Here is a 25,734-nt window from a genome sequence, read left to right on the forward strand (position 1 = left end):
TAATTTAAAACAAAAAGGTAGATTTAATGCAATAACAACATTAATCTGAGGATAAATAAATCCACAACAGACTTTGAAGTTTGGATTTTTTTTTTTCCTTTCGTGGCAGAGAGAATGGTTTTCTTAAAGCACATAGGACTGAAGATGTCAAAACAAAATGTAATCTCTTAATGTCCAGGTCAAACAGGCTTGGTCCTCCCTGCTGCCCTCCTAACACGTGCCACTGGCCAAGGTGATAAATTTCTCTCATCTAACTCAGGATGGATGTTAGTTTCAAGAGTAACTAGATGGTTTGTTTCCAGAATCATCTTCTTGTGATCCCATGCTCTGTAAAGGAGAGAGACAATCAATTTATGTTTGCTCTAGTCAAAGGCTTCCCACCAGCCCCGAACAAGCACACCCACTCCTTCCCAAGGACAGTCACCCTGTGTACAAATGAAGAGGCTGTAGTTTGCAAACTTCCAGACCGTAGTTTGAAAATGCTCTCAGTGAATCTCTCTGTGAACTTAGTGACAAAGATTTTCAAGAAATTTGGGCAATTAAACATTTAACCTCAAATCAAGTTCACATTCCTGTTGAGGAAATACCTCTCCTTTTCTACCCAAGCCACTTCGATTTAATGACGGGACCCCTAGTCACCTTTTGTACGAACTGGGGGTTCACGGTGATCTCCTGGTCCATGGCCTTCAGTCGCTCATCCAGCTCAATGCACTTCAGCATCTGGTGAGAGACATGTTTGAAGGTTGTTAGTGAGTTTAGGTCCATTTTAGTCAATCCTCCTTTTTAACCTTGAGTATTAATATGGGTCCTATGGGTTCACAGTCTCATGATCTGAAACACTGGGGCTACACAGGTTTTGGAATCAGAATTTTTTGAATGCAGAAAGTTAACAGAATATAAGTTCTACATATTAACTAACACCCCAGCAGGATCTAGGGAGGCACCCCATAATCAAACACATTAATATTGTGTGCAGTGAAACCTAAAAATATGCACACTAAGCAGGATAAAGACCATACATCATTTCGGGTGAAATGTGCCATCACACTGAGTTACCAAAAACCTTCAGTTTTCAGGGGCTTTTGGATTTTAAACTGCAAAAAAGGGAGTGTGGGAGTATACTATGTTACTCTTCATTGCTTTTAGGCTTCGAGATTTATTTATTTATTTATTAAAAAATTTTTTTTTAAAGATTTTTATTTATTTATTTGACAGACAGAGATCACAAGTAGGCAGAGAGGCAGGCAGAGAGAGAGGAAGGGAAGCAGGCTCCCCGCTGAGCAGAGAGCCCAATGCGGGGCTCAATCTCAGGACCCTGGGATCATGTCCTGAGCCAAAGGCAGAGGCCTTAACCCACTGAGCCACCCAGGCGCCCCTAGGCTTCTGAGATTTAATGTCAGATGTAAGAAATGCAGACTGGCCACACAGTCCCAACTCATGGCTTGAACCCAGAGGGGCACTCAGAGCAGCACAATCTCAAGAGCCGCAAAGGGGACCCTGTTCCAGCCCTCAGCTGCTGCCTGGGAACGGCGGCATGGCCCTCCTCTCCCAGCCACCCCGCTCCCTCCCACCTGGACCAGGAATCTCAGTGCACCTTCCTGCAGGAATGAGGCTCTACATCATAAATGGTGGTTGGGTGTGAATAAAATTGTACCCATTGTAAGACCCTAAAGTGTTTTAGTAGCTAAACTAGGCTCTGGTGAGCTGATGGAAAATCCAACCCACCATTTACTTATAATCATACAATCTGGGAGAAGTTGAAGCAATACCTGTTTTCAAAGTAACTTTCTAGGAACGAAGATGTTCCTAGAAACTAGTTGGGAACTACCTGTAGTTAAAACGAAAATTGTCCTGGAGCACAGAGGCAGTATTTCAAATAGAGCATCTCAAACATCGATCAAAACAAACAAACAAACAAATCAAAATCTGGTGTTCGTATTTACCTCCTGGTCGATGTTATGAAGCATGGCTGGGTTATTATATTTTTCAGGGTTATCATGGAAACTGACCATACCATCCTTCTGATTAATACTTGCAAAAATTTCACCATCCTCTATCTGTCAAAAAAAGAAATCAGGAAAGTAGTTTAGACCCAGATACTTTATAGATCTACAGTGTTTCAATATAATCAGGGGAAAGGACAAATAGCAATAAATTTGTATGTATTTTTAAGCACTATCTGTTCATTCAGTATTTCCTGAACACCTACTACGTGCTTAGCACCATTATAGATGCTAAGGGGTGCAAAACACACACACATACACACACATCTGCCCTTGCAATTTTTTTTATTGAGGTAAGTTTCACATAATATAAAATTAACCATTTTATAAGTGAACAATTCAGGGATGCCTGGGTGACTCAGTCAGTTAAGTGTCTGCCTTCAGCTCAGGTCATGACCCTGGGGTCCTGGGATGGAGCCCTGTGTCAGGCTCCTGCGTCAGGCTCCCTGCTCAGCAGAGAGTCTGCTTCTCCCTCGTTCTCTCATTGCCACCTCCACCCCTGCCTGCTTATGCTCTCTCTCAAATGCATACATAAAATCTTTAAAAAAATAATAAAGCGAACAATACAGTGTAATTTGTAATGTGTAACAACCACTTCTATCTAGTTCCAAAACATTTTCGTCACCCAAGAGAAAACCCTGTATCCGTTGGAGTAGTGTCTCCTTTTCTCGTCTTCTTTCGCTCCTCACAACCACCAATCTACTTGTGGATCCGTGGATCTGCCTGCTCTGGACATTTCGTATCAGACTGCATATGCTTCTTTTGTTTCCCGCATCACCCAGCACAGTGCTGGTAAAGGGCCTTGCATCTTCAACTGCGAAACCCTAAGACACCCTACTATAAATTCTCTTTGGCTCCTTCAGGAAAATTTTTCTGCTAACGCTGATTCCAAGTTATTTTCAAGGTCTATGTTCGTTTATTTGCCTCAGTGACTGGGGATTTATTTGACTGGCCCTTAGAGCCAAATCCTGTCCAGAAAGTTAGACAGTGAGAAACCAGGAAGTCTCATGAAGGTATTATTAGGATTCTTTTTTTAAAGATTTTTTATTTATTCATTTGACAGAGAGAGATCACAAGTAAGCAGAGAGGCAGGCAGAGAGAGAGGAAGGGAAGCAGGCTCCCCGCTGAGCAGAGAGCCCGATGCGGGACTCGATCCCAGGACCCTGAGATCATGACCTGAGCTGAAGGCAGCGGCTTAATCCTGAGCCACCCAGGTGCCCAGTATTATTAGGATTCTTAACACATTGCTCCACATTTAAGCTTTGGAAAGGACAGATGCTACTTATGCAACGGCAACCAGGCTCACGTAGTCAACAGAATACATCACTCTCTGTGTGATCACAGACAGCCGCCTCTTTAAAACACGGGTAGACAATCATCCTATGATCTCACTGATACGAGCATTTTGAGAAACAAGACAGAGGATCTTAGGGAAAGGAGGGAAAACTGAAACAAGATGAAAACTAAAGAGGGAGACAAACCATAAGAGACTCTTAATCTCTGGAAACAAACAGGGCTGCTGGGGGAGTGGGTGGAAGGGAGGGGGTGGCTGGGTGGGGGACACGGAGCAGGGAACATGTTTTGGGGAGTGCTGTGAATTATGTTAGACTGATGAGTAACAAACCTGCACCCCTGAAGCAAATAATACATTAGATATTAAAAACAAAACAAAATAAAAACAAAAACGTGGGTGGACTATACTCGAATAAAACGCAAACCTATGTTTAACACAGTAGTTCTTTTCCTAGTAACCAGAACTAGAAACAACCCAAATGTCCATCTAATTAACGGGAAAGTATACTCAGTGAAATACTGTAGCTCTGAAAATGAAGAAAACCACATGCAACATTTCGCTCATAATATCAAGCAAAAAAAGCCAGACCCAAACAAGTATGTCCTGTACGCGTCCTTCTGTATAACGCTAAAAAACAAATACAAACTAAGATGTGAGAAGTCAGGGTAATACCTTTCTAGCCAGGGGCAGGGCTGGAAGCAGGCAGGAGAGATGTTCCTGGGGTGCTGAAACACTCTGCTTTCTGACCTAGGTGTTGCTTTCACTGATGTCTTCTTTTTGTGGAATGTGTTTGGCTATACACTGCAGTGTAAGTTTTCTCTGTACAGGCTGTATTTCAAAAAAATGTTTCCTTAAAAAATCCCTAACATACAATCTGAATAGGCCAATATCTATTAAAGAAATTGAATCTGGGGCACCTGGGTAGCTCAGTGGGTTAAGTGTCTGCCCTTGGCTCAGGTCATGATCTCAGGGTCCTGGGATCGAGCCCCATATCGGGCTCTCTGCTCAGTGGGGAGCCTGCTTCTCCCTCTCCCTCTGCCTGCTGCTCCCCCTGCTTCTGCTCACCCTCTCTCACTGTGTCAAATAAATAAATAAAAGCTTTAAAAAAAAAGAAATTGAATCAATAAGTAATAACCTTCTAAAACAAAAAGCACCAGACCCAGAAGGATTCACTGGTGAATTCTACTGAATGATTAGGAAGAAATTATACCAATCTGTAGTCTGTTTCAGAGAAGAGAAGCAAAGGGAATACTTCCCAACTTATTCTATGAGGCCAGCATTACCCTAATATTAAAACCAAAGATATTACAGGAAAGAAAACTAGAGACCAGTATCTCTCATGAACACACATGTAAAAATCCTCAACAAAATAAAAGCAAATCCAACAATGCATCAAAAAGAACCATACAGGGGCACCTGGGTGGCTCAGTGGGTTAAGCCTCTGCCTTCGGCTCAGGTCATGATCTCAGGGTCCTGGGATCGAGTCCCACATCGGGTTCTCTGCTCAGCAGGGAGCCTGCTTCCCCCTTTTTCTCTGCCTGCCTCTCTGCCTACTTGTGATCTCTGTCTGTCATATAAATAAATAAAATCTTAAAAAAAAAAAAAAGAAGAGAGAGCCCAGAAATTGGCCTACGTAAATAGTCAACAGATCTCTGACAAAGGGCAAAGGTGAGACAATGGAGCAAAGATGGCCTTTCCCACAAATGATACTGGTACAACTGGATATCCACGTGCAAAAACACAGACCTTACATCCTTAACAAAAATTAATTCAAATGGGTCACAGATCTAAAGGTAAAATGCAAAATTGCAAAATTCCCAGAAGAAAATGTAGGAGAAAACCTAGATGATCTTGGGTGTGATGGTAACTTTTTAGATATAATGCTAACGACACAATTCATGATAGAAAGAATTGATCGGCTGGGCTCCATTAACATGAAAAGCTTCTCTCTGAAAAAACACAATGTCAAGATGAGAAGACAGACCGCAGATGGGGAGAAAGCATTTGCAAAAGACACATCTGACAAAGAATTGTTATATACAAATACACACAGAACTGGCGTAGTTGGCTCAGTCAGTGGAGCATGAGACTCCTGATCTCAGGGGTCGTGAGTCCGAGCCTCCCACTGGGCACAGAGATTAGCTTTAAAAAAAAAAAAAAAAGAAAGAAAGAAAGAAAAAGATATACAAAGAACTCTTAAAACTCAACAACAAAAAAACCCAAATAGATTAAAAAATAGGCCAAAGACCCGAACAGATACCTTACCAAAGAAGGTACATCAAATGCCACCGAGGACGAGGGCCAACTGGCCCTCTCTTTCATTGCTGGTGAGAACGTAAAATAGTGCTGCCACTTCGGAAGACAGTTTGACAGCTTCTTACAAAACTAAACATAATCTTACCACATGACCCAGCAATCAGACTCGCTGGCATTTACCGAAGCGAGCTGAAGGCATACATCCACACAAAACCTGACATGGATGTTTACAGCTGCTTTACTCATAATTGCCGAACTTTGAGAGCAACCGAGATGTCCTTTGGGAGGTGAACGGATAAACTGTGCCACATCCAGGCAATGGAACATTACTCAGCACTAAAAGGAAGTGAGCTATCAAGCCATGAAAAGACACTGAGGAACCTTAAATTTTGATACTAAATGGAATAAGCCAATGCAGAAAGGCTACATACTGTAGGATCCCAACTACATGACATTCTGGAAAAAGGAAAACTATGGAGACAATAAACAAGATCAGTGGTCGCCACAGGTGGGATGGAAAGGCAGCCATAGATTTCTAGGGCAGTAAACAGAGCTCTGCGTGACACCACAACGATGGCTCTATGCATGTCATTATACGCTTGTCCAAACCTACAGAATGTATACCTCCAAGAGTGAGCCTCACGTAAAGACTCTGATGACCATGCGTCTGGAGAGGTCCAGCAACTGTAACACAAGCGCAACTCCTGTGAGGGCTACTGTTAACGGGGAAAGCTGAGGATGTGCGGGGCGTGTATGGGAAATCGCTACCTTCCCCCTCAATTTTGCTATGAACTTCAAACTGCTCTAAAAAAAATTATGTCTTATTTTAAAAAAAATCCCCGCCCTCATAGACTTTATACTCTAAAGCGAGTCTTGGGCTCACACCGTTGTTTGGCAGTATGGATCTCCTGGGCCGGATCGCTGTCTGCTGTGTGATGGTCCTCTGCATTGCAGGATGGAAAGTGGCATCTCTGGTCTCTACCCACTAGATGTTAGCACCCCTAACTGTGACAACCAAAATATCTTCAGACACTGGCAAATGTCCCCTGGCAGACAAAACACTCCTGGTTGATCCAGAGCCTGTGAGGCTCTGTCTGGGTTGGTCACATAGGGTTCAAAACCCATCCCTCTCCTTTGATCCCTCAAAGCATGTCCCTAGCTCATGAGTCCATGCAGGTGTCATACACATTCGTGTATTTCTTCTCACCCACCCAAGAATGAGTTTCCTGGGGGCGCTCTGCGCACTCAGTCTGTGTAAGCCCTGCGGGGTTTACTTAGCAAGGTGTTCTTGACAGGCATTCCAAGGTTGGTCATGTCAGACAGATTTTGTCTGTTTGGGACGTGTGTGTGTGCTCTGAGAACTGGGCTGAAGAAAAATACCTCAACATCTGCACATTGCATTATGGAAGTAAAAAGTAAAATACTCCATTATCACAAGGGAAAATCATTTTACTATGACCATTATCCTAATCCTGATATGGCAGCGCTCCTGAAATCAGAGGGGAGATCATTAGCAGAGAAATGTAAACTGCTGCCTTGCAACACTCAAGATTTGCCTGACCTGGGCGGAGGATGCAAGTCTGGTTTGATGGATCGGATCAGAGCCACATATTTTCAAAACTGAACAGGGAGGTGGATTGCAATGTATCAACTTGCTGGGTCACCATGTACTTGTTTATTTATTTTTAAAGATTTTATTTATTTTTTGAGAGACAGAGAGAGAGCATGAGTGGGGAGCGGGGTTAGAGGGAGAAGCAGACTCCCCACGGGAGCAGGGAGCCTGACCTGGGGCTCAAGGCAGACACTTAACCAACTGAGCAACCCAGGCGCCCCTACCACGTACTCATTTAAATGATGCTTATCCGCATTTGGGGAGTGGAGAGATGTAACTGGGACGTTACCAGCAGGGATAACCGTAATATCTGATTTCTGAAGGCAGGTACTGAGATGGGGCCTGCTTTAGCCCCATTTATTGCCACCATCGCTCTAAGTGTGATCATGAACAGATGATGGCCCACAAGGAGGGGCTCAAGTCAGATCCCAGTCAACGGCTGTCACCCTCTAGCTGAACAGGACATCCTTGATGTGGGCAGCAATGCCCCGCCCTACACAGGGGCACAAGTTCATGACTTCCTCATGGATCAGCACGTTGAGCAGCACTGCTTTATGACTCTTGGTACATGTGAACTATTTCACAAGTGTTTTAAAATTTTAACAGGACACTCCATGTGTATCATATCACGTATCATATGAGTACATAGACTGAAAAACCCCATAGCTTTTAAGGAAGTAAACCAAAACGTCCAGAGGTTGACTCTGACTTTTGGATGTCCCGCTCTTTCTTTCTTTCTTTTTTTTGTTTTTAAGATTTTGTTTATTTGACACACAGAGATCACAAGTAGGTAGAGAGGCAGGCAGAGAGAGAGAGAGAGACAGAAGCAGGCTCCCTGCTGAGCGGAGAGCATGATATGGAACTCGATCCCAGGACCCTGGGATCATGACCTGAGCTGAAGGCAGAGGCTTTAACCCACTGAGCCACCCAGGCACCCCCCCCCTTTTTTTTAAGATTTTATTTATTTATTTGCCAGAAAGAGAGCGCACAAGCAGGGGAAGTGGCAGGCAGAGGAAAAAACAGAAACAGGCTCCCTGCTGAGGGATCATAACCTGAGCTGAAGGCAGCCACTTAACCAACTGAACCACAGGCATCCCTCTCTCTCTTTTTTAGTATTTCCTATAATGAATATCTATGACCTTTATAGGGACAAAAATTCACTAATTCAGTTTTTAAAAGTGAAAGCACACTCACCATGTGTAGGACATATTTCTCTGCCTCCTGAGGTCCAGATAACTGCACACGACTTGCCATATCTTGTAACGACAATGTTAAAAAGGTCTGAAATTCAGAAGTAGAATTAATCACAGGTAAAACAACTGAGGACGTATGTTTTATTAAACATGTACAGAACTCTACTTAATCACTGAAAACCTGCTTTCCATGACTGTGCAAAGTAATTTTTTGTTGTGAAGATGACTTCAAGTTGATGAAGCCTGTGGCTGTGGTCATCAGTTTCCTAGAAGAGTCATGACCTCCAGATATGTGTCCTGCACACACTTCCCTCTGTGCCTGAGAGACTTACACACTCGTACACACTCAGTTATTTACTACAGCACCGTCTGCGAGAGCAAAGGCCTAGAACCACTTAAATGTCCACTAACAGAAGGCAGGTTGGTGCAGTCCGGTACAATTGCACCAACAGACTCCTACACAGTTGTTTAAAAAAAAAAAAGAAAGAAAAAGCAAGGGTACTTCTCATGGACTGAAAGAGAATCTGAGATGATAACGTATACCATTAAATATAAAAAAGGAGAATGAATAGCGTGTAAGGCGCAGTGTGTAAATGAAGGGAAAGAGAGTGTGTGTATCTGTGAGAGAGGGCGGTGTGCGCGTGTGTGTTCTGTGCACAGAAAAGCTCTAGAAGTCCACCTGAGAAACTGGTAATTCAGGTTGAAGAAAGAAGAGGGGTGGGCTAGGGTATGGAAACCGGATGGAGGTTTTTGTATCTTTGAATGTTGTATTGTAAATGTATTGCCTATTAAATGTAATTGACAATATCACAGCCATTCTTCAAGATTCAAAGCTAAAATGTGTAAACCACGTGTGGGATTAGGAGGAAGTCAGTATTTACCTCTGCTCCATTGGAGACTGGAAAATGTCGCCTTTTGGGAACACATTAAGAGAGCTCTTTTTTAAGGAAAGCTGGCATTATTTATAGCAATGGCCTTTTCAGAGCAGGGCATGTTAAAACCCTGAGGCTGAGAATCTGTAATAAGCCAATCTACATCTACTTTAAATCTATATCTACTTTAGTTCAGAGAGTAGCATCCAAGAAAATGAAATTATTGTTAATTTTTAAAGAAGTACACAGCAGTTTCACCCAAGTGAAGACTTAAATTTCCTATATCCTTGCTTGGCCTACTTGGCTCCACAACCATCCCCTCTTTACCACTCTCTGGCTTCTCCAGGTCCTCCCACTGTCATATCCTCCACCCAGAGCCCAGCAGCCCTCCCACCACTAGGTCGGCTAGCAACAGACACTCCCTATTCTGGCTCCTCTGCCTCTACACCCTGTCCCACTGCTGCATCTGACTAGACTCCTTCTCAGGAGATAAAAGCAATCCTATAGCTTGAAGCTGCTCTCCGTTTCCTACTACCTGTAAGCCTGGGCCTTTGGAGGTCACCTGAGATTTCATGTTTCCTCTATACTTTTTTGTACTGTTTCAACACTTGGTAATCAGCATGTTTCCTACCATCTGAAACCATCAGCTTACTTCCATTTTCAAACCAAATATGGAGTGACTGGCCTACCTTCTGAGCAGAGCACATTCAGCTGTGCCTAAGTGGCAATGTCAGGGCAGTGCCACGTCAGGTAAGAAGTTTGAACAGAGATTACACAGCCCGGGTGGCTCCACACTGGTCACAGGGGACTCGTGTGTGCATCATTAGTTCCACGCCCTCCACCCACGGCACTGTTTACCTCTCAGGCTACCTTTCTCTGCCTCTCCATGGAGCCGTATCTCCTACCTGTCTTCCTCGTCACCTGTTCCTCTTCTCAAATACCCTGCTCTAGCCCTGGAAAGACCAAAAGGTATAAATCAAACTCTTTCTAAGTCATCAGTTGTAAGAGCTGTTGCTTAGGAGAGACGTCCTGCCACACTCTATCCCTGTCTCTGCTTCCTCAGCCCCGAGGAGAGGGAGAGAAGAGGGGGAGGCCCAGGGGAAGAGGAGAGGCTATCTGAGGGCGCCACTTGCCTCACCTTGGTTAGCCTCTGAATATTCTTCTTATAAAGAGAAGACAGGCACTGCTTCACCAGGCCCATGTTGTTGTCACGAGTAAAAGTCTCGCTGTGCTTGTTCACCAGGTTGCGGAGTTCTGAGGGATTATTGGTTGAATAGACTTGTGCTAACTCGTGGTACGCATTGCTAAGAGGCTACAGGTTTAAAGCAAAAAATTGGATTAAAGCAGTAGAGATATACACTTCGTATAGGAAGCAAAAGAAGACGCTACTATGTTTTGAACAAGTACATTCAATATCCTTTTCTGTTCCCTAACAAGTTATAATTTACCCAAGGCGAATGCCTAGTTTTTATACGTGATTACACTGGGGGAAAAAAAGAAGGCAGAATCTTCCAGCACTCTCAAATCTCTTGCACACTTTCTCTCTCTCTCTCTCTCTCACACACACACACACACACACACCTCACTGGATGCAACAGGACCATCTGTTCTTTTTTGATAAGAGAAAAGAAGATAGAACAAGAGAACTAACAGCGGCTGAGGGCCTACTAAGACCCTGAGCTGCCTTAGGGACTTTACAGACATTATGCTCTATTTGAAATATTAAAAAATCAGGGCAGAGGTCTGAGAGAATGTGGGGTGGTCATGAGGGGCACAGGCAGAAACTGGGTTCAAACCTCTGTCTCTACTCTGAAGTCTGTGCTCTTTACCAAGAATGACAGCCTCATAAAAAAACTACTAATGCTTGTGAATGACATCCTGCAGTCATGAAGACATCACTTTATAAAAACACTATTACTGGGACACCTGGGTAGCTCAGTGGGTTAAGCCTCTGTCTTTGGCTGAGGTCACGATCTCAGGGTCCTGGGATCGAGCCCCGCATTGGGTTCTCTGCTCAGCAGGGAGCCTGCTTCCCTCTCTGCCTACCTGCCTACCTGTGATCTCTGTCTGTCAAATAAATAAATAAAATCTTTAAAAAACAACACTCTCACTAAAATAGGCCAGCTCAAGGGCCACCTGAAGGGGCCATGTAGTTCTCCAAAACAATCTGAGAATGGCACCCTAAACCTACCCTGCCCATCACTCTTCCATGGGATTCGAGGAACCTCTCTTAACCACCTCTTCCCCCACCCCAATCTGTGACTGGGCAGCCTAGAGCCCTAAGAACCACAATAAGGATCTTTAGCAAAAAACACTGAGTTATCTTCAACAAGACAGCATAAAAATCTCACTGGAAGATTTTCTATTGATATCCTGAAATTTTGAGTTCTATACAACAAAGAACAGGGTTAAAATTGTTATCCAAATGACTGTGACCTCACGACCTCTTGAACTACCCATTTTTATTATAAACCATGAGTATGTATTTCAAAACATTAAAAAAAAAATAATTGTTTTTTAATGTGATTCCAAACCTGGGTCCTCAGTGAAAACAAAAGTTCCGTGAACAGAACTTATGGTTTTTCATATAGGGGCTCTAGAAAGATTTCCCACGCTTGGGCAGATTGAGTTCAATAAAATCAAAACTGCCCTTTTAGCATTTCTGCTAAACTATAATGAAGAATAACAATGACAACAATTAAACAACCTTTATAGAAGCCTAAACATCTATGGCAATAATCCCTCAAAGCTAAAGGTTGAAAACAAATTTCTTTTCTTTTCTTTAAATATTTTATTTATTTATTTGACAGAGAGAAATCACAAGTAGACGGAGAGGCAGGTAGGGAGAGAGAGAGGGAAGCAGGCTCCCTGCTGAGCAGAGAGCCCGATGCGGGGCTCGATCCCAGGACCCTGAGATCATGACCTGAGCCGAAGGCAGCGGCTTAACCCACTGAGCCACCCAGGCGCCCCTGAAAACAAATTTTTAAGAAACATTCCACCCCAGTCAGGTGATCAGAGGGCGTATGGCTCCAGACAGTAAGTGTCTGCTATTAAGTTTATCAAAAGTCTGCTAACTTGAAGTTGCTGGGAGAGCTATGTCATTATGAGAGAAAATTACAGAATTAGTTATCATTATAATCTCCTTATAGACTTAACAAGCCACCTAAGACATCAACTCAAAAAAACTCACCTTAATGAATCTACCCACAATTTGAGACGTATACTTCGGTAGCTGTTGTACTTTTCCAAGTAATATCAAAGAAACTAGAATATACTTTTTATAGGATTCCAACATGATGTGACTGACTGCCATGGCAGGAGTAGTTATAGCCTGAGCAACAGGAGAGAGAGCACAACACAGCAGAAAGGGAATCAGCCATATGTATCACTTGAATTAAATAACAATTCTTCCACGTCCTGTATTTTTAATACCATCTTTCTTGAGATGTGGTTCTTATGCTGTAAAATGACCCTTTTCAGGTATACTCTTTGTGGCTTTCAGTATATTCACCATGCTGTCTGATGATTTATGACATAATTTCAGAACACTTCCATCTCTCCAAAAAGAAACCCCACATTCCTCAGCAGTCACTCCCTATTCCCTCCTCCCTCCAGCCCCCGGCAACCATCATTCTACTTTGTCTCTATGGATTTGCCATTCTGGACATGTCGTAGAAATGGGATCATAATAAATATGGGGGCTTTTGTGACTGGACCAGCTTCTTTCACTTGTTGTCAAGGCTCGTTCACGTTGTAGCAGTTACTTGGTGGCTGAATCATACACCACTGCATGGCTGGACCACATTTTGTTTACTCTCCTCAGTTGATGGGCATTTGGGTTGTGTCACTGCCTGGCCACTAAGAATAAGGCAGCTGTGAACATCAGTGTACGGATTCTGCTGGAGCCCTTTGTCTTCGCTTCCCTCGGGTATATTCCTAAGAGTGGAATTGCTGGGTTGTGGTGGTAACTCTAGGTTGAACATTTTGAGGAACTCTGGACTGTTTTCCACGGTGGCCACACCATTCTACACTCTCATGGGCAGTTTGAGGATCCCAAATTCCCCAACTGCTGGTCAACGCTGGTTATTCTTGGCTGTCTCTTTTTCATTCTAGCCGTCCTACTGGGTGTGAACTGATACCACACTGTGGATTTGATTTGCATTTCCTTGACCACTAGCCATGGTGAGTATCTTTCATTTTTTTTTTTTTAAAGATTTTATCTATTTATTTGACAGACAGAGATCACAAGTACGCAGAGAGGCAGGCAGAGAGCAGGAAGCAGGCTCCCCGCTGAGCGGAGAGCCCGATGCGGGGCTTGATCCCAAGACCCTGGGATCATGACCTGAGCTGAAGGCAGAGGCTTTTACCCACTGAGCCACCCAGGGGCCCCTTTTTAAAATTTTTTATTGTTGGGTTGTAAGAGGTCTTTGTATATTCTAGCTGCAAGTCTCTTTTCAGAAATGGGATCTGCAAATATCTTCTTCCATTCTGTGGCTGCCTTTCCACATCGTTTCTCCCGGATTTGAGGGTCCGGGAGAAGTGAAAATTATCATACCCAAGTCAGTGCAAATATTTCAAATCAAAACCCAAACCGCTGAGCCTGTGAGGAATTTGAGATTCTACAGAAACAGTCACCTAAGTGCATGCACATACACGTACAAGGACTCCTGCCACAACATGGCTCTGACAGTGAAACGTACATTCCCGCTAATCAAGGACTAGTCAGTCAAGTAGGTCAACGTGTGATGTGGCATGAGAAGGTGCAGCTGCTTTCACTTCTTGCTTCTATAATGCTACATGATCTGATTTTTTTCCAGTAAGTACATCTTCCTTTTGGAATTTTTTTAAGCAGTAAAAAAAAAATCTGTATCATCTTCTAAAATTAAGGTACTAATGCCATCTATAGCCGCCTGTGTGTTAATCAAACACAGCTGCATGAAGCAGATGAACACTAGACAATGTTTGTCGCTAGGGCAGAATCTGGATATAAACACGCTTTCAGGGAAAAGGCAGCTATCTATATCAGAAATGTTTTGTTTTTAACATTTCAACTACTTGTGCTAGGGCTTTTTTCCCAAGTGCACTAGTTACTTCCCTGCCTCTTTAAGGCCCTTATCATCTTGGTATTTCTGGCTCATCAGTATATTACCAGCTACCATACTGGGCTATAAAATGATCATTCACTCAGTGGCTGCAAGGTGTCTTTATCATTTTGGGAAGAACTCAAACTTTTGGCTCTGTACTCTGAAACTCTAAAAGAGAAGTCACCTTGAAGATTTTTTTTTTTTAAAGATTTTATTTATTTGATAGACAGAGATCACAAGTGGGCAGAGAGGCAGGCCGAGACAGAGGAGGAAGCAGGCTCCCTGCTCAGCAGAGAGCCCAATGCGGGGCTTGATTCCAGGCTTTAACCCACTGAGCCACCCAGGCACCCCTACCTTGAAGATTTTACCTGACCAGACGTCATTTTTTGGAATAAGCTCTATATCTAACATGGAGCTTGAACTCAAGACCCCGAGATTAAGAGTGGCACGTCCTACTGACTGAGCCAGCCATCTGCCCCTGACAATACACATCCTTTAATGACACCATCTAGGCCCAGCAGTACCTTCTGGTGACTCTTCCCGCTGTCCCCTTAAGTGTTTATCAACCCCCCACTCACTGAGGCAATGTTCCGTCGGAGACACATGCCACACACGCCTATTTATGTGTTAACATTTCAACTAAATTGTGAGTTCCTTTATCCTTTATTACCTTAATGTGTGCTATGAATGTAATAAGAAATATAAACTTCTGAGATGCCTGGGTGGCTCAGTTGGCTGAGTGGCCCAGTGGCTCAGCGTCCTGGGATAGAGTCCCACATCAGGCTCCTTGCTCGGCAGGGAGCCTGCTTCTCCCTCTGCCTCTGCCTGCCTTTCTGTCTGCCTGTGCTTGCTCACTCTCTCTCCCTCTGTCCCTAACAAATAAATAAATAAAATCTTTAAAAAAAAAATAAACTTCTGATAAATTTCTTAAAATACTAGTATTAGCCAATGTTGTATCTCTTTCTCAGAATCTAAAAAGTTCTACCAAATTCTGTATCTCATTGCACACACCAGTGGCCATTACAAAGACACAAAGCAGGAAAGGGTTTTCCACATAAGAATGTTTTACTTATGGGCTAGCTGGGTGGCTCAGTGGGTTAAAGCCTCTGCCTTGGGCTCAGGTTATGATCCCAGGGTCCTGGGATCAATCCCCGCATCGGGCTCTCTGCTCTGCGGGGAGCCTGCTTCTCCCTCTCTCTCTGCCTGCCTCTCTGTCTACTTGTGATCTCTGCCAAATAAATAAATAAAACCTTAAAAAAAAAAAAGAAGAGTATGTTTTACTTATGAAAATAAATAAAACTCAACAGAACACCACACATGGTTTTAGAACAAAAAGTCACTTCGGACATCATTCAGTTCGCTCTCTCCCCTTTCTGCGGAGCTATAAAGGTCAGGTGATGTACAGAACTTAACCCGAATCAGACAGGGTGTGAACGGCAAGCCTCGATCAGACCCCATGCAGCAGAGCTCCTCCCTCCACTGCCACTGCCCTTCAACTTAAGGAACAGTTTACCACTGTTTACTTGAAGACAGAGAAACAGTGTTTGAAAGGACCTCCACCCGAAACTCAGAGGCCCAAGGTCAATCCACTACAGCTGTACACATCTCTGATCACACAAGTTCAACACAACCTTGGGGCATTTAGAGAGATGATTACCTGTTCATAAAAGTACAGTGCTCTTTCGAAGTTCTTCAGCCCGGTGTAGATCATCCCTCCATAATAATAGTAACATAAAAAGTGCTTTGCATCATAGGCTCCATTCTCTTTACAGATATCCATCATGTCCACATCAAGGTATGGAAGGGCAGGCTTAAAGCATTTTGCCAGCAAACAAAGCTGTGAAAAATTTTTTATTACATCATCATTTTAATTGTACTTGGCAGGCTGTAGCAGAAGGAGCAAATTCATGATTCCATAAAGGTCAAGAAAATATTTTAAACCATTTTATTAATTAAAAATGTTCTAAATGTTGACACAGTACCCCATTTTCTTAAGCATTCAGAATAAAACAGCATTTCTTTATACAAGGGCAAAGCAGCTATGAGATAAAGTACTCCACAGATGAATGGAAGCACCTATTCATAGCCCACCTAGCACCCATTCTGTTCACAGATGCCCAGACAAGTGAGTCCTTTTTCTCTTTGAAGAGAAGAGAAAGAGATCAGTATGGAATGATAAAAATGGAAGTTTCTCTTTAATTATTTCTTTTCAATTGCTGAATCCTGTATGTAAGTAGAGGGAATTGCTCAATTCGAACTCAAGAAGGCAAGCACACGGCAACGTCCTGTGACTGCGCGATGCTGGCACAGGGGCAGATCTAGGTGTAGACAGAGCTGTGCGTTTAGGACCACTGCACTTTACTGTGTGTACGTGATACCTCAATCACCACAGGCTTTTAAAAGCTAAAAAGTACAGAAAAGCACCTTGATGTGATACTAGACCATGTGTTTGGAATAATCCGGGTGCCATGTTAAAAGACACTTATTAAAGACATAACCTACACCTCATGGGGCTGGTTGAAACCCCCTCACCCCGGTCTTATGGAATACTCTAGAGCTGTAAAGCATTGAAGTGGAGTCCTCTCTAAGACACAGTGAGTAGAAAAAAGACAAGAGTTCATACAGATCATTGCTATTTGTGTTAAAAAAAGAGAGAGAGAGAAAAAAAATGCACACATTTGCTTATGTGTGCACAAAATATCTTCGGAAGGATACACAAAAAACGAACACGGATTTCCTCTGCAGAGAAGAGATGGGTGGCTAGCGAGCAGGTGGCAGGAAGACTTCATTCCACATCTTCCCTTTTGCTTTCTGGGCTTGTAACCACACAAAATAAAATGAGTAACACTTCAAGGTGCAAGAAGTTACCTGTATTTGTTCTCAGGGTCCATTATGCCTTAAAAAGAAAATGACTTGGGACATTCTTAACATCAAACCCAATAATGACTCAGTTTCCTCACACCATAAATCTACTGGCTGAGCCCCACTCTACAGTGTGTGTTCAGCAGCCGCCAGCTGAAAATTCCCTTCCTAACAACGTTAGTGAGTAAATTTTTCAACTTCTAGAACCTATCACAGTCTCCACCAAAAATGCCCCATGACCAACCTCCCACCTCTGCCTCAGGGTGACTCGCACTCCTCGGTGGCTCACCTGGCAGAGATCGGCGTGTATTGAGGTCAGCTGGTTTGTATTCATCTGCATCTTGTCTATGGCTTGCTTTAGGATGCCAATTCCTCGCAGGGGCTGTCAGAAATGACATCTCTTTCAGATAAGTTCTCAAAGATGGCAGCACATTGGATCTTATGTTGTCACTTACAAATAAAAAATAACACTAATTGATAGGTTTCTTTAAATAACAATATGAGGTTTCCATACTCTTTCAGGAAATTTCTGTCCCTAGTCAATCAGTAAACGTTTTCTTAAGCTGTTTCTTACGCTATTTTAGAGTAATTCGGCACCATTTTTTAAATCATAAAGCTTTTTTTTCCAACGCAAATTAATAATCAAAAGCAGTATTACCAAAAAAAAAAAAAGGAGTATTACTTTATCAACAGTTCATTATATTTATACTGAAACAAACAAAAAAATTCCAAGTTATTTACAATAAAGAGCCTATGGCTTAGTCAACTTAGCTGTAGAGAAAGATGTCGGCATCTTCCCACAGGGCAGTCTAGGGATCAGCCCAACATCACCATCTCTTACCTGATAATAAATTCCTATAGAAACTGATACTATAACTTATAAACAGACCATTTCCTGCCTTGATTATAAATAACAAGACCGAGTTTCAAGTGAGGTAGTCAGTTTCTGTACAAGAGATGTGACTCTAAAATCACTAAATAAGTTACGTGGGTTTTTTCAATAAAGACTTTTTCTTAACCATTTCTTTCAAACCACAATTTAATATTCTGACAAAACACCAAATGGTTCTTTCTGTCTTATCTCCTTCCAAGCACTATCTGAAAGTTCAATTTCAAATAATAATTTAAAAGAAAAAAAAACCCAAATGAAAACTTGTATCATGGAAGTTAAATAAGGACCAAAGATCTGTTTCAGATTAAAGCAGATGAAAGAGACAGGACAACCCAATGCAATTCATGATCGGAGATTTTCTTTTGTTGTAAAGGATGTCAGGGAAACCAGCAGCAAAATCCGAGTAAGATCAGTAGATTTGTTTAAAGGATCCTGACACCGATCACTGTATTCTGGTTATATAAGAGAATGTCCTAATTTGTAGGAAACAGTCATTGAAGTATTTAGAATAAGCAGCAAATTATCTGCAATTTTCTTTCCAATGGCTCAAAAAACAAAACAAAAAAGCCAGAGAGAGAAAAGGTAAGTAAGTATGGTAAAATAATACTAACATCTGGAGAATCTGGATGAAAGGTACATGGGGATTCTTCATATTATTCCTGCCACTTTTTGTAAAGCTAAAATGTCAAAACCAAAAGTTAAGAGTTCTAACAAACAAACAAAACCCCAGTATATTACAATAAAACGTGCGCTAGGATAGTAATTCCAGAAACATCCACCTGCAGTAGCAGGCTGCCCTGAGGCACTCCTCCTCCCTGGGTCTCAGAGCCTCACCCGATGGAGGAGCTAGCTGTCCCCACAGCCAACGCTTGGCTACTATACCCATTTGCCAGGGTGCTCAGTACTAAGCTGGAACTTTAACAATTCAGTTCACTGTGTAAGTTAGATCTTAAAATGTAACCAGAGGGCACCTGGGTGGCTCAGTGGGTTAAGCCTCTGCCTTCAGCTCAGGTCATGGTCTTGGGGGTCATGGGATCGAGTCCCACATCAGGCTCTCTGCTCGGTGGGGAGCCTGCTTCCCCCTCTCTCTCTGCCTGCCTCTCTGCCTACTTGTGAGCTCTTGCTCTCTGTCAAATAAATAAATAAAACTATTTTTTAAAAATGTAACCAGAGGGGTGCCTGGGTGGCTTAGTGGGTTAAAGCCTCTGCCTTCGACTCAGGTAGTGATCCCAGGGTCCTGGGATTGAGCCCTGCATTGGGCTCTCTGCTCAGCAGGGAGCCTGCTTCCGTCTCTCTCTCTGTCTGCCTCTCTGCCTGCTTGTGATCTCTGTCTGTCAAATAAATAAATAAAATCTTAAAAAAAAAATGTAACCAGAAATACTTGAATAACATTGCTTACCTGTTTCCTTTCCACAAGTGCGTTTGTCAGCTGATGGCAAAGCCCAGCAACTAGAGAAAGCAATGACAAAATGTTGACAACATCAATGGCTAGTCAGGCAAAATGCATTTGGTGGGAAGTAAACAAAGTGTTGCTGAGCTTACAAGTGTCTGTTGCGTATCGAATATGCTCCCCATTACAGGTGCTGATGAAAAGCTGAACCTGTGAGAACAGCGTTTCGAAGTCAGGAACACTAGGCATGGAAAACTTCACAAATCTGGAAGAAAGAGAAAAGCATCAATCCATCCTGATATTTCACTGGGGAAACGAAGAAGCAACTGAGGCCAGAAGGTGAGCCTATCTCCAGTGCTCGATGAAGGTAAATGAGCCACAATCTTTTAAAAAACTAAGAAATGCACTGACCTAATTCTTGGCACAATCAAGAACAGAAAACTCCCTCAAATGAGGCCAAACACCATGTGGTCTAATATTCACGAGGGAACTGAATATAAATTTCTACCCCTAAATTTTCAAAACCATTTTTTTTAGAGCACCAAGGCGCTTAGGGCTATTTACTCATTTGAAAAGCAGTTGTTGTTGTTCTTGCTCTGAGGACAGACTGAAGGGGGACAAGGACTGAGAGCGCCAGACTGGCTAGAGGCTGCGGCCCTGGGTCACGGGGTTCTGTGGTCCATCTGGGACAAAGAACCAGCTGATGGGAAGGCCAGAAAGGGGGTGGGGGAGGACATGGATGATCCACCCTAAGTCACTTGGCAGATGGGACCTTTCAACGACACTCTGAGAGTGGGTCAGAGACAGGTTTGGGGAGGAAATCAGATACGTTACTACTGTTCCCGCACTGCGTACAAGTAATCTACAAGCTCTTCTATTTTGCAAATAAATGAATTGCTGAAACTAACTTCAAGAAAAATGAAATGGATATTACTGCTTGAACACACCTGCTTCTACATGTTTCCATCTGTCCTCCTGTCTATGTGTTTATTACCCAACTTAACTGTGTCACCACGCATCTGTAACCGAACATCTCGTCAAAATGTATCTCAAACGATCTCATTTGGGCTTCAAAATTGGTCCGTATGGCCCTGTGATTTCCATTTTATTAAGTACAAATATGAAGCCCAGGGCCCCACACTTTGTAACTGAAAGCTCATAATTCAAATCCAGGGTACTCAGAAACAAGTTCAGCGTTCTCTCCAGGTTTTAAGATATACCTTCGAGTTTCGAAATGCTTTCCTGTACTTGACTTCCCTTGATACTCATCAACATGGAAGTATGTGTGTGCATAAAACATGCGTGCTATCTGGTTTTAACCAGCAAACACACACAGTAGAAATCTTCACCTGCCAGCGCCATCCCAAAAGAACCTTCTGCAACGGTAGAAATGTGCTGTCCAACACAGCAGCTACGTATGGCTACTGGGTACTTGACAAATGGCCAGTGGAACCAAAGGGTTCACATTCATGAATTTACATTTCAAGAGCCACATGCGGCTAATGGCTACCATATTGTAGCCCACAGCTCCAGACTTATTCGGACGGTCTCCTCTCTAAACTCTATTCTAACACATCTTTGCCTAAGAGTTGCTGGGCCAGTGAGCCAGACCCCTGCTTGAAGTCCATTTCCTCTGGGTTTATTTACAGTGTTTTCAACTTTCACGACAACCATAACATCCCAATTTGTAATACTAAAACATCAAGAGAAAAAGAATTCTGTCAAGCACACAGAGTTACAAGGAACCCTAAATGAAATAAGATCCATTTAATTTGGTCTTGACCAGCCTGGCCTTGTTTGAAGGGACTTGGAAACAATGTTGCTTTGGATCATTGGTAATTTCACTTGACACGTACCACCGTGCCCTGTGCCATCACTCTTCCCTATTTGCTTATTGAGGTAGAAAATGTGGACAATTAGACAGATTACGTTAAGAAAAGTATTCAGACACATGCAAACCATAGAGCCCACAATTGAGATAGCTGTTTGATTTTTAAAAATAAATTTCAAAATGTGTATAAACATAAACAACAATTGAAAAATTATAAAACTGAAAATACAACACACCATGATTAGCTGGGATGAGGAAAATGTTAACTATGGTGACTTAAATGCATACTTGTGCAAAAGAGCGCAATGTTGTTTACACGGTTTACTTTTCTACACCAAAAAAAATGACAGCCAGAAAGTGCAGATCACTCAGGTTTAGCAAGCACAGAACTGTAAACAAAGATGCCCCTTACAAAACAGCAAGGACGCCTAAGGAATGCTCTTGTACATCCAGAGCCCCGAGCACAGTGTCCAGATGGGATAAGTTCTTTGCAAGGAGTTCCCCACTCTTGTTGATCAGTTCACAAAGCTGAGTCATTTGCCCTGGAAAACAGGAATAACACTATCATTCAGTTATGGCACTAAGAAACTATAGAAACTCTAACCACAGACTTCATACCCCAGCAAGCTATAACTTAATGATTTCTTATAGCTCCCTCATTTCCGATGAGGACTCAGAAAGGCCAGAGACGTGAAATGGCCTTGACTATGACCTCAAAACTAGACCTCCGATTTCCCTCTGGCCCCTGAAAGTTTGCACGTTCCGCCCGTTCTCTCTTCCATTCCCAAAGTCAGAAATGTACACATTACTATCACCACTACTCTCATCTCCCTCTCTGTATCCAAAACGTTACCAAATACAACTTTACTTTTAATTTTACTTCCTAAGTCTCTTAGCTCCATTCCTTTTTCTCTCCCCTGCCTTAATTCAGACCCTTATCATTTCTTGCCTGGACTACATCATAAATCTTTGAAACCGTCCCCCTGCTTCGCTCTTTCCCTCCTCCAATCCACTCTCTATACTGGTACCTGTGGGATCTTTCCAAAATGTAAAATTCAATCAAATAACTCCAAATGCTTTAAGAAGTATAATCCCTCAGCCGGCTAACAGGGCCCTGAGCTTCCCCCAGCCTTACCCCCTGCTGCCCTCCTCCTTTCAACACACACACCTACTCTGGTCATGCCAAGCTCAGAAAATTCACACAACATGTCATGTTCTCTAACCTTTATGTCTCTACACATCCTGTTCTCCATGCTTGGTCTTCCCTCCTTTAATCTGTTCCCCTGGGTCTTCCTCTACCAATTCATACACTTCATTCAACCATCAGTCTGGGTCTTCTTAGGACCCTCCTATCATTCCCTCTCCCCCAGCTAACTTGAAAATGTGTTCTCTCTGTGTCCTCTCTGCATCACCTGGGGTTGTGGTGGTTAGGTCATTTAACATAAAGTCAGGCCGATAGGCCATGTCATTTCTCCAGTTTCAGAATACACTGCTTACCAGCCCGTCAATCAACAGCCTGTTACTTAATCTCCAAATTGATCCACTAATTTTTCTCACATCTCAAAATGTTGTTTTAACAAAAGGTATAGAATCTAATTAGGCCTGAGTTAGTACTCTGCAGGAGACTCACTGATTTCGATGGGTTATACGAGTAACAGACACCATGGCCACACTCTATACTTCCAAATGTTACTAGCTGTCTTTCCGGAGCAAGGGGCTTGGCATATATGGGTTTATATAAGTCCATGGGCAACAACCTCTTGTCTCCTCCTTTATAGTTCTCTTTTGCATTTTGAACTTCAAGCTATACACATCAGCTATTTGTACTTAGTAGCCAAGGGACTTTTTTTCCTTATCAAAAACTCCAAAAGCACTTAAACAGTATAATACTTAAAATCCAAGTGACTATAGCTAGGAACTTTGGTAATTTTGTTTCTTTGGCTTCCCTACTATAATTTAAAATTTTCACCAAAAATAAAGAAATATACTGTATCACATGCACTGCAAAATTAAAAAAAAAAACAACAACCTGTGATCTAATTAATTATCATCTTTCAAGATAACACAAGTTGAATAGGGGAAATGCCATCATTTTATCACAAATCTCACTGGTAAATATGAAATAGCTTCTTCTAGTCAAATAATCTGCCTCCCTTTTTTTACTCACTACTCTAAATAAACTTGAGATGATACGAAACACACAGAAATAAGCATTTCAGTCCATTATTTTCCCCCAATTAAGTAACCAATGCAGAGTTGAGACTTAAAAGCTGGGTCACTATGAAATCCCAAGATAGTTAACTAGTGCGGGCCAAGGAGAGAGGCAAAGGTAGTTCAGTGGCACAGGGTGCTTCTGACATGAGCCCAATCAGAGATGTGGCCAATGAGATTTCCTCTACTTAAAGAAAGCTGGATATTATGAAATTCCTTTTGCTTAAGGTCCACATTAGAAAATTCTGAGTAAGAACAGAAACCTCATAAACATTTACTATGCTGGGAACATGAGGCACAGAAGCCACAGGCAGTGTAAGTATCATGTTCATCTCTCCCTGGCAGACTGTGCCTAAAGCAGTGACTTGCACAGCAAGCATACGAAGCTTTCAGAGAAATCTCACTTGACGCTAAACAGTTCCACTTTGTAAGTGAGAAAACTGGCCCAGGGAAATTAAGTGGCTCACATAGGAAGTGACTGACAAGATTCCAACCCAAATCTAAGTAGCTATAGTACATCCCAGGAAGCAGAAGCCAAATAGTTGGTGGCATAAATGAATGAATGAAAGAACGGTTTCTTCATTCCCAGAGACTGCAAGTCTGTGCCTTCCCTGTGAACCTCGTTTCCATCAATAAGGGAAACCAGAAATATTTCGTTAAGCATGGCTTCATACCCGACCAGTTAACTTACAGTAACAGTGAGAGCACTCCTCCGTTTTTACAAGGGGAAACAGAGACTCAAGAGATTAAAGGTGACATGTCCAAGGTCATGTAGCTCCTAGAACTTTACAGTTAACAGCTGCTGGCCATAATTTATAACTGCATCTACTGCACCGCATATAATAGGTACTGTTTCAAATGTTTGTACAGGCTTTCTCTCATTCAATCCCAACACCTCTTTGAAGTAGGGACATATTTTTATTTTAGAGATGAAGAAACGGTGTGGTTAAAGAGCCCTTCACATCCTGCAGCTAATTACTTTAATTCTGAGTCCAGCATTCTCTATTCAGGTGATGAGATGAATGAACCAAAGGGCATGAACATTTAAGTAATACTGGTCACCATTTCACCCCTGGAAATGGAGCCCTACAAGCGAGAGCTCGCTCGGCACTCTGCCGGACTAAAACAGGCGCGGAGGCTTCCCGAGGGCGCGCCGGCCGGCAGCTGAGTGGCCGGCCAAGGCAAGGCTCCAAGCCAAGGCACCCAGAAAGGATTCGTCTAGCGCCCGCTGCCCGAGGCCTAGTCCAGAGGCGGCCCAGGAGCCACTGTGACAGACGAGGCTGTGCACCAATCACCACAGAGAAGGGAGGTCGAAGGGCCAACCGGCGCTCGGGAAGACACCAGCGGAAGTCACGCCCCCAAAACTGTCAAGAGAAGCGCCCGGGTGGAAGGGGCCCTGGCCGGGGGGAGGAGGGTCCAGCCAGCCCCAGGGACCGGAGGCGGCCAGGTTGCCGAGCGCACGGAGCGGCAGACGAGAGAGCAACGGAGACCGAGAGCGCGCCCGACCCCTCCGTGGTCTGAGCGCCACAACCACGAGCCCGGCCCCGGAGACAAGGCTCGGGACGAACAGAGAGGTCCCAGCCGTCCGCGCTGGCGGCTGGGGTTGCAATCCCGTCCCCGCAGCCCGGAGGGCCCGCCCAGGCCCAGCCCGGCGGCCCAGGGCCTCACCTTGAGCCGAGAGCTGTCGGACACTGTTCACGAACTGCTCCAGGGCAGACGCCATGTTTCCCCGCGGCGGCCCGAGCAGCAGAGGCAGCTCACGCGGGAAAAGGCGGCCGCTCTGGGAGGAGGGGCCGCGCCGATCCTCCACAGGGCCTCAACAGCGGCCCGACGTCACTTCCGCCGGCTCAAGCACCGCGAGAGCACACCTACCTGGGAACTAGTTACTGTTCCCATGGAAACAGTCCCGCTTTTCCCCGTAGCCGGAAGTTTGCTTTCTTTTCCTTTTCTCTTTAACCCGTGTGCTTGTAAAATTTCTCCTCGTATTTAATGGGGCGATGGGCAAAGGAAGAAATTAAACTTGTAATTAGGCCCATATTTATGGCATTTTGCTCGGAATGGCCGTCCCATTTTCCACCCGGCCAAATCCTTAAAGCCTGGCTTAATTCCCACCTCTTCCATGAGGCTCTTCCTGTCACGAAGACTGGAACCAGGCTGGTAGCCTGGATTCAAATCCCTTTCCTACTACTTACCGGCTGTGTGATTTTGGACAAGTAACTTGGCCGTCCTCTGCC

The 25,734-nt window shown here is 43.5% G+C and overlaps 1 protein-coding gene across 2 annotated transcripts; it reads right to left on the minus strand.

Annotated features, from left to right (window-relative positions):
* Window positions 1-25,312, minus strand: COPS3 (COP9 signalosome subunit 3). Of its 2 annotated transcripts, XM_044249274.1 has the most exons (12): window positions 25,169-25,312; window positions 21,702-21,831; window positions 19,611-19,723; window positions 19,468-19,517; window positions 17,466-17,558; window positions 15,972-16,151; window positions 12,421-12,561; window positions 10,369-10,542; window positions 8,360-8,446; window positions 1,944-2,057; window positions 640-720; window positions 1-327 (listed from the first exon to the last, which is right to left on the minus strand). In XM_044249274.1, the coding sequence occupies exons 1-12, from the start codon at window positions 25,221-25,223 to the stop codon at window positions 274-276; spliced, it is 1,272 nt and encodes a 423-aa protein (XP_044105209.1). In that variant the 5' UTR covers window positions 25,224-25,312; the 3' UTR covers window positions 1-273. The 2 variants fall into 2 exon arrangements, with proteins under 2 accessions (XP_044105209.1, XP_044105210.1); XM_044249275.1 differs by lacking the exon at window positions 21,702-21,831 and having other exon boundaries at window positions 25,169-25,303.
* Window positions 25,313-25,734: the final 422 nt, after the last annotated feature.

Source organism: Neovison vison, chromosome 5 (assembly GCF_020171115.1).
Source record: "Neovison vison isolate M4711 chromosome 5, ASM_NN_V1, whole genome shotgun sequence".
NCBI lineage: Eukaryota > Metazoa > Chordata > Mammalia > Carnivora > Mustelidae > Neogale > Neogale vison.

Bases quoted from the DNA above. Each gene is read 5' to 3' on its own strand.
- COPS3 (XM_044249274.1), bottom strand. From the start codon at position 25,223: ATGGCGTCTGCCCTGGAGCAGTTCGTGAACAGTGTCCGACAGCTCTCG. The intron at 12,562-15,971 runs GTAATCATCTCT...CCTGTTGCTCAG, and splicing joins CACTGTACTTTTATGAACAG to GCTATAACTACTCCTGCCAT. The intron at 10,543-12,420 runs GTGAGTTTTTTT...TTAAACCTGTAG, and splicing joins TTGTGGGTAGATTCATTAAG to CCTCTTAGCAATGCGTACCA.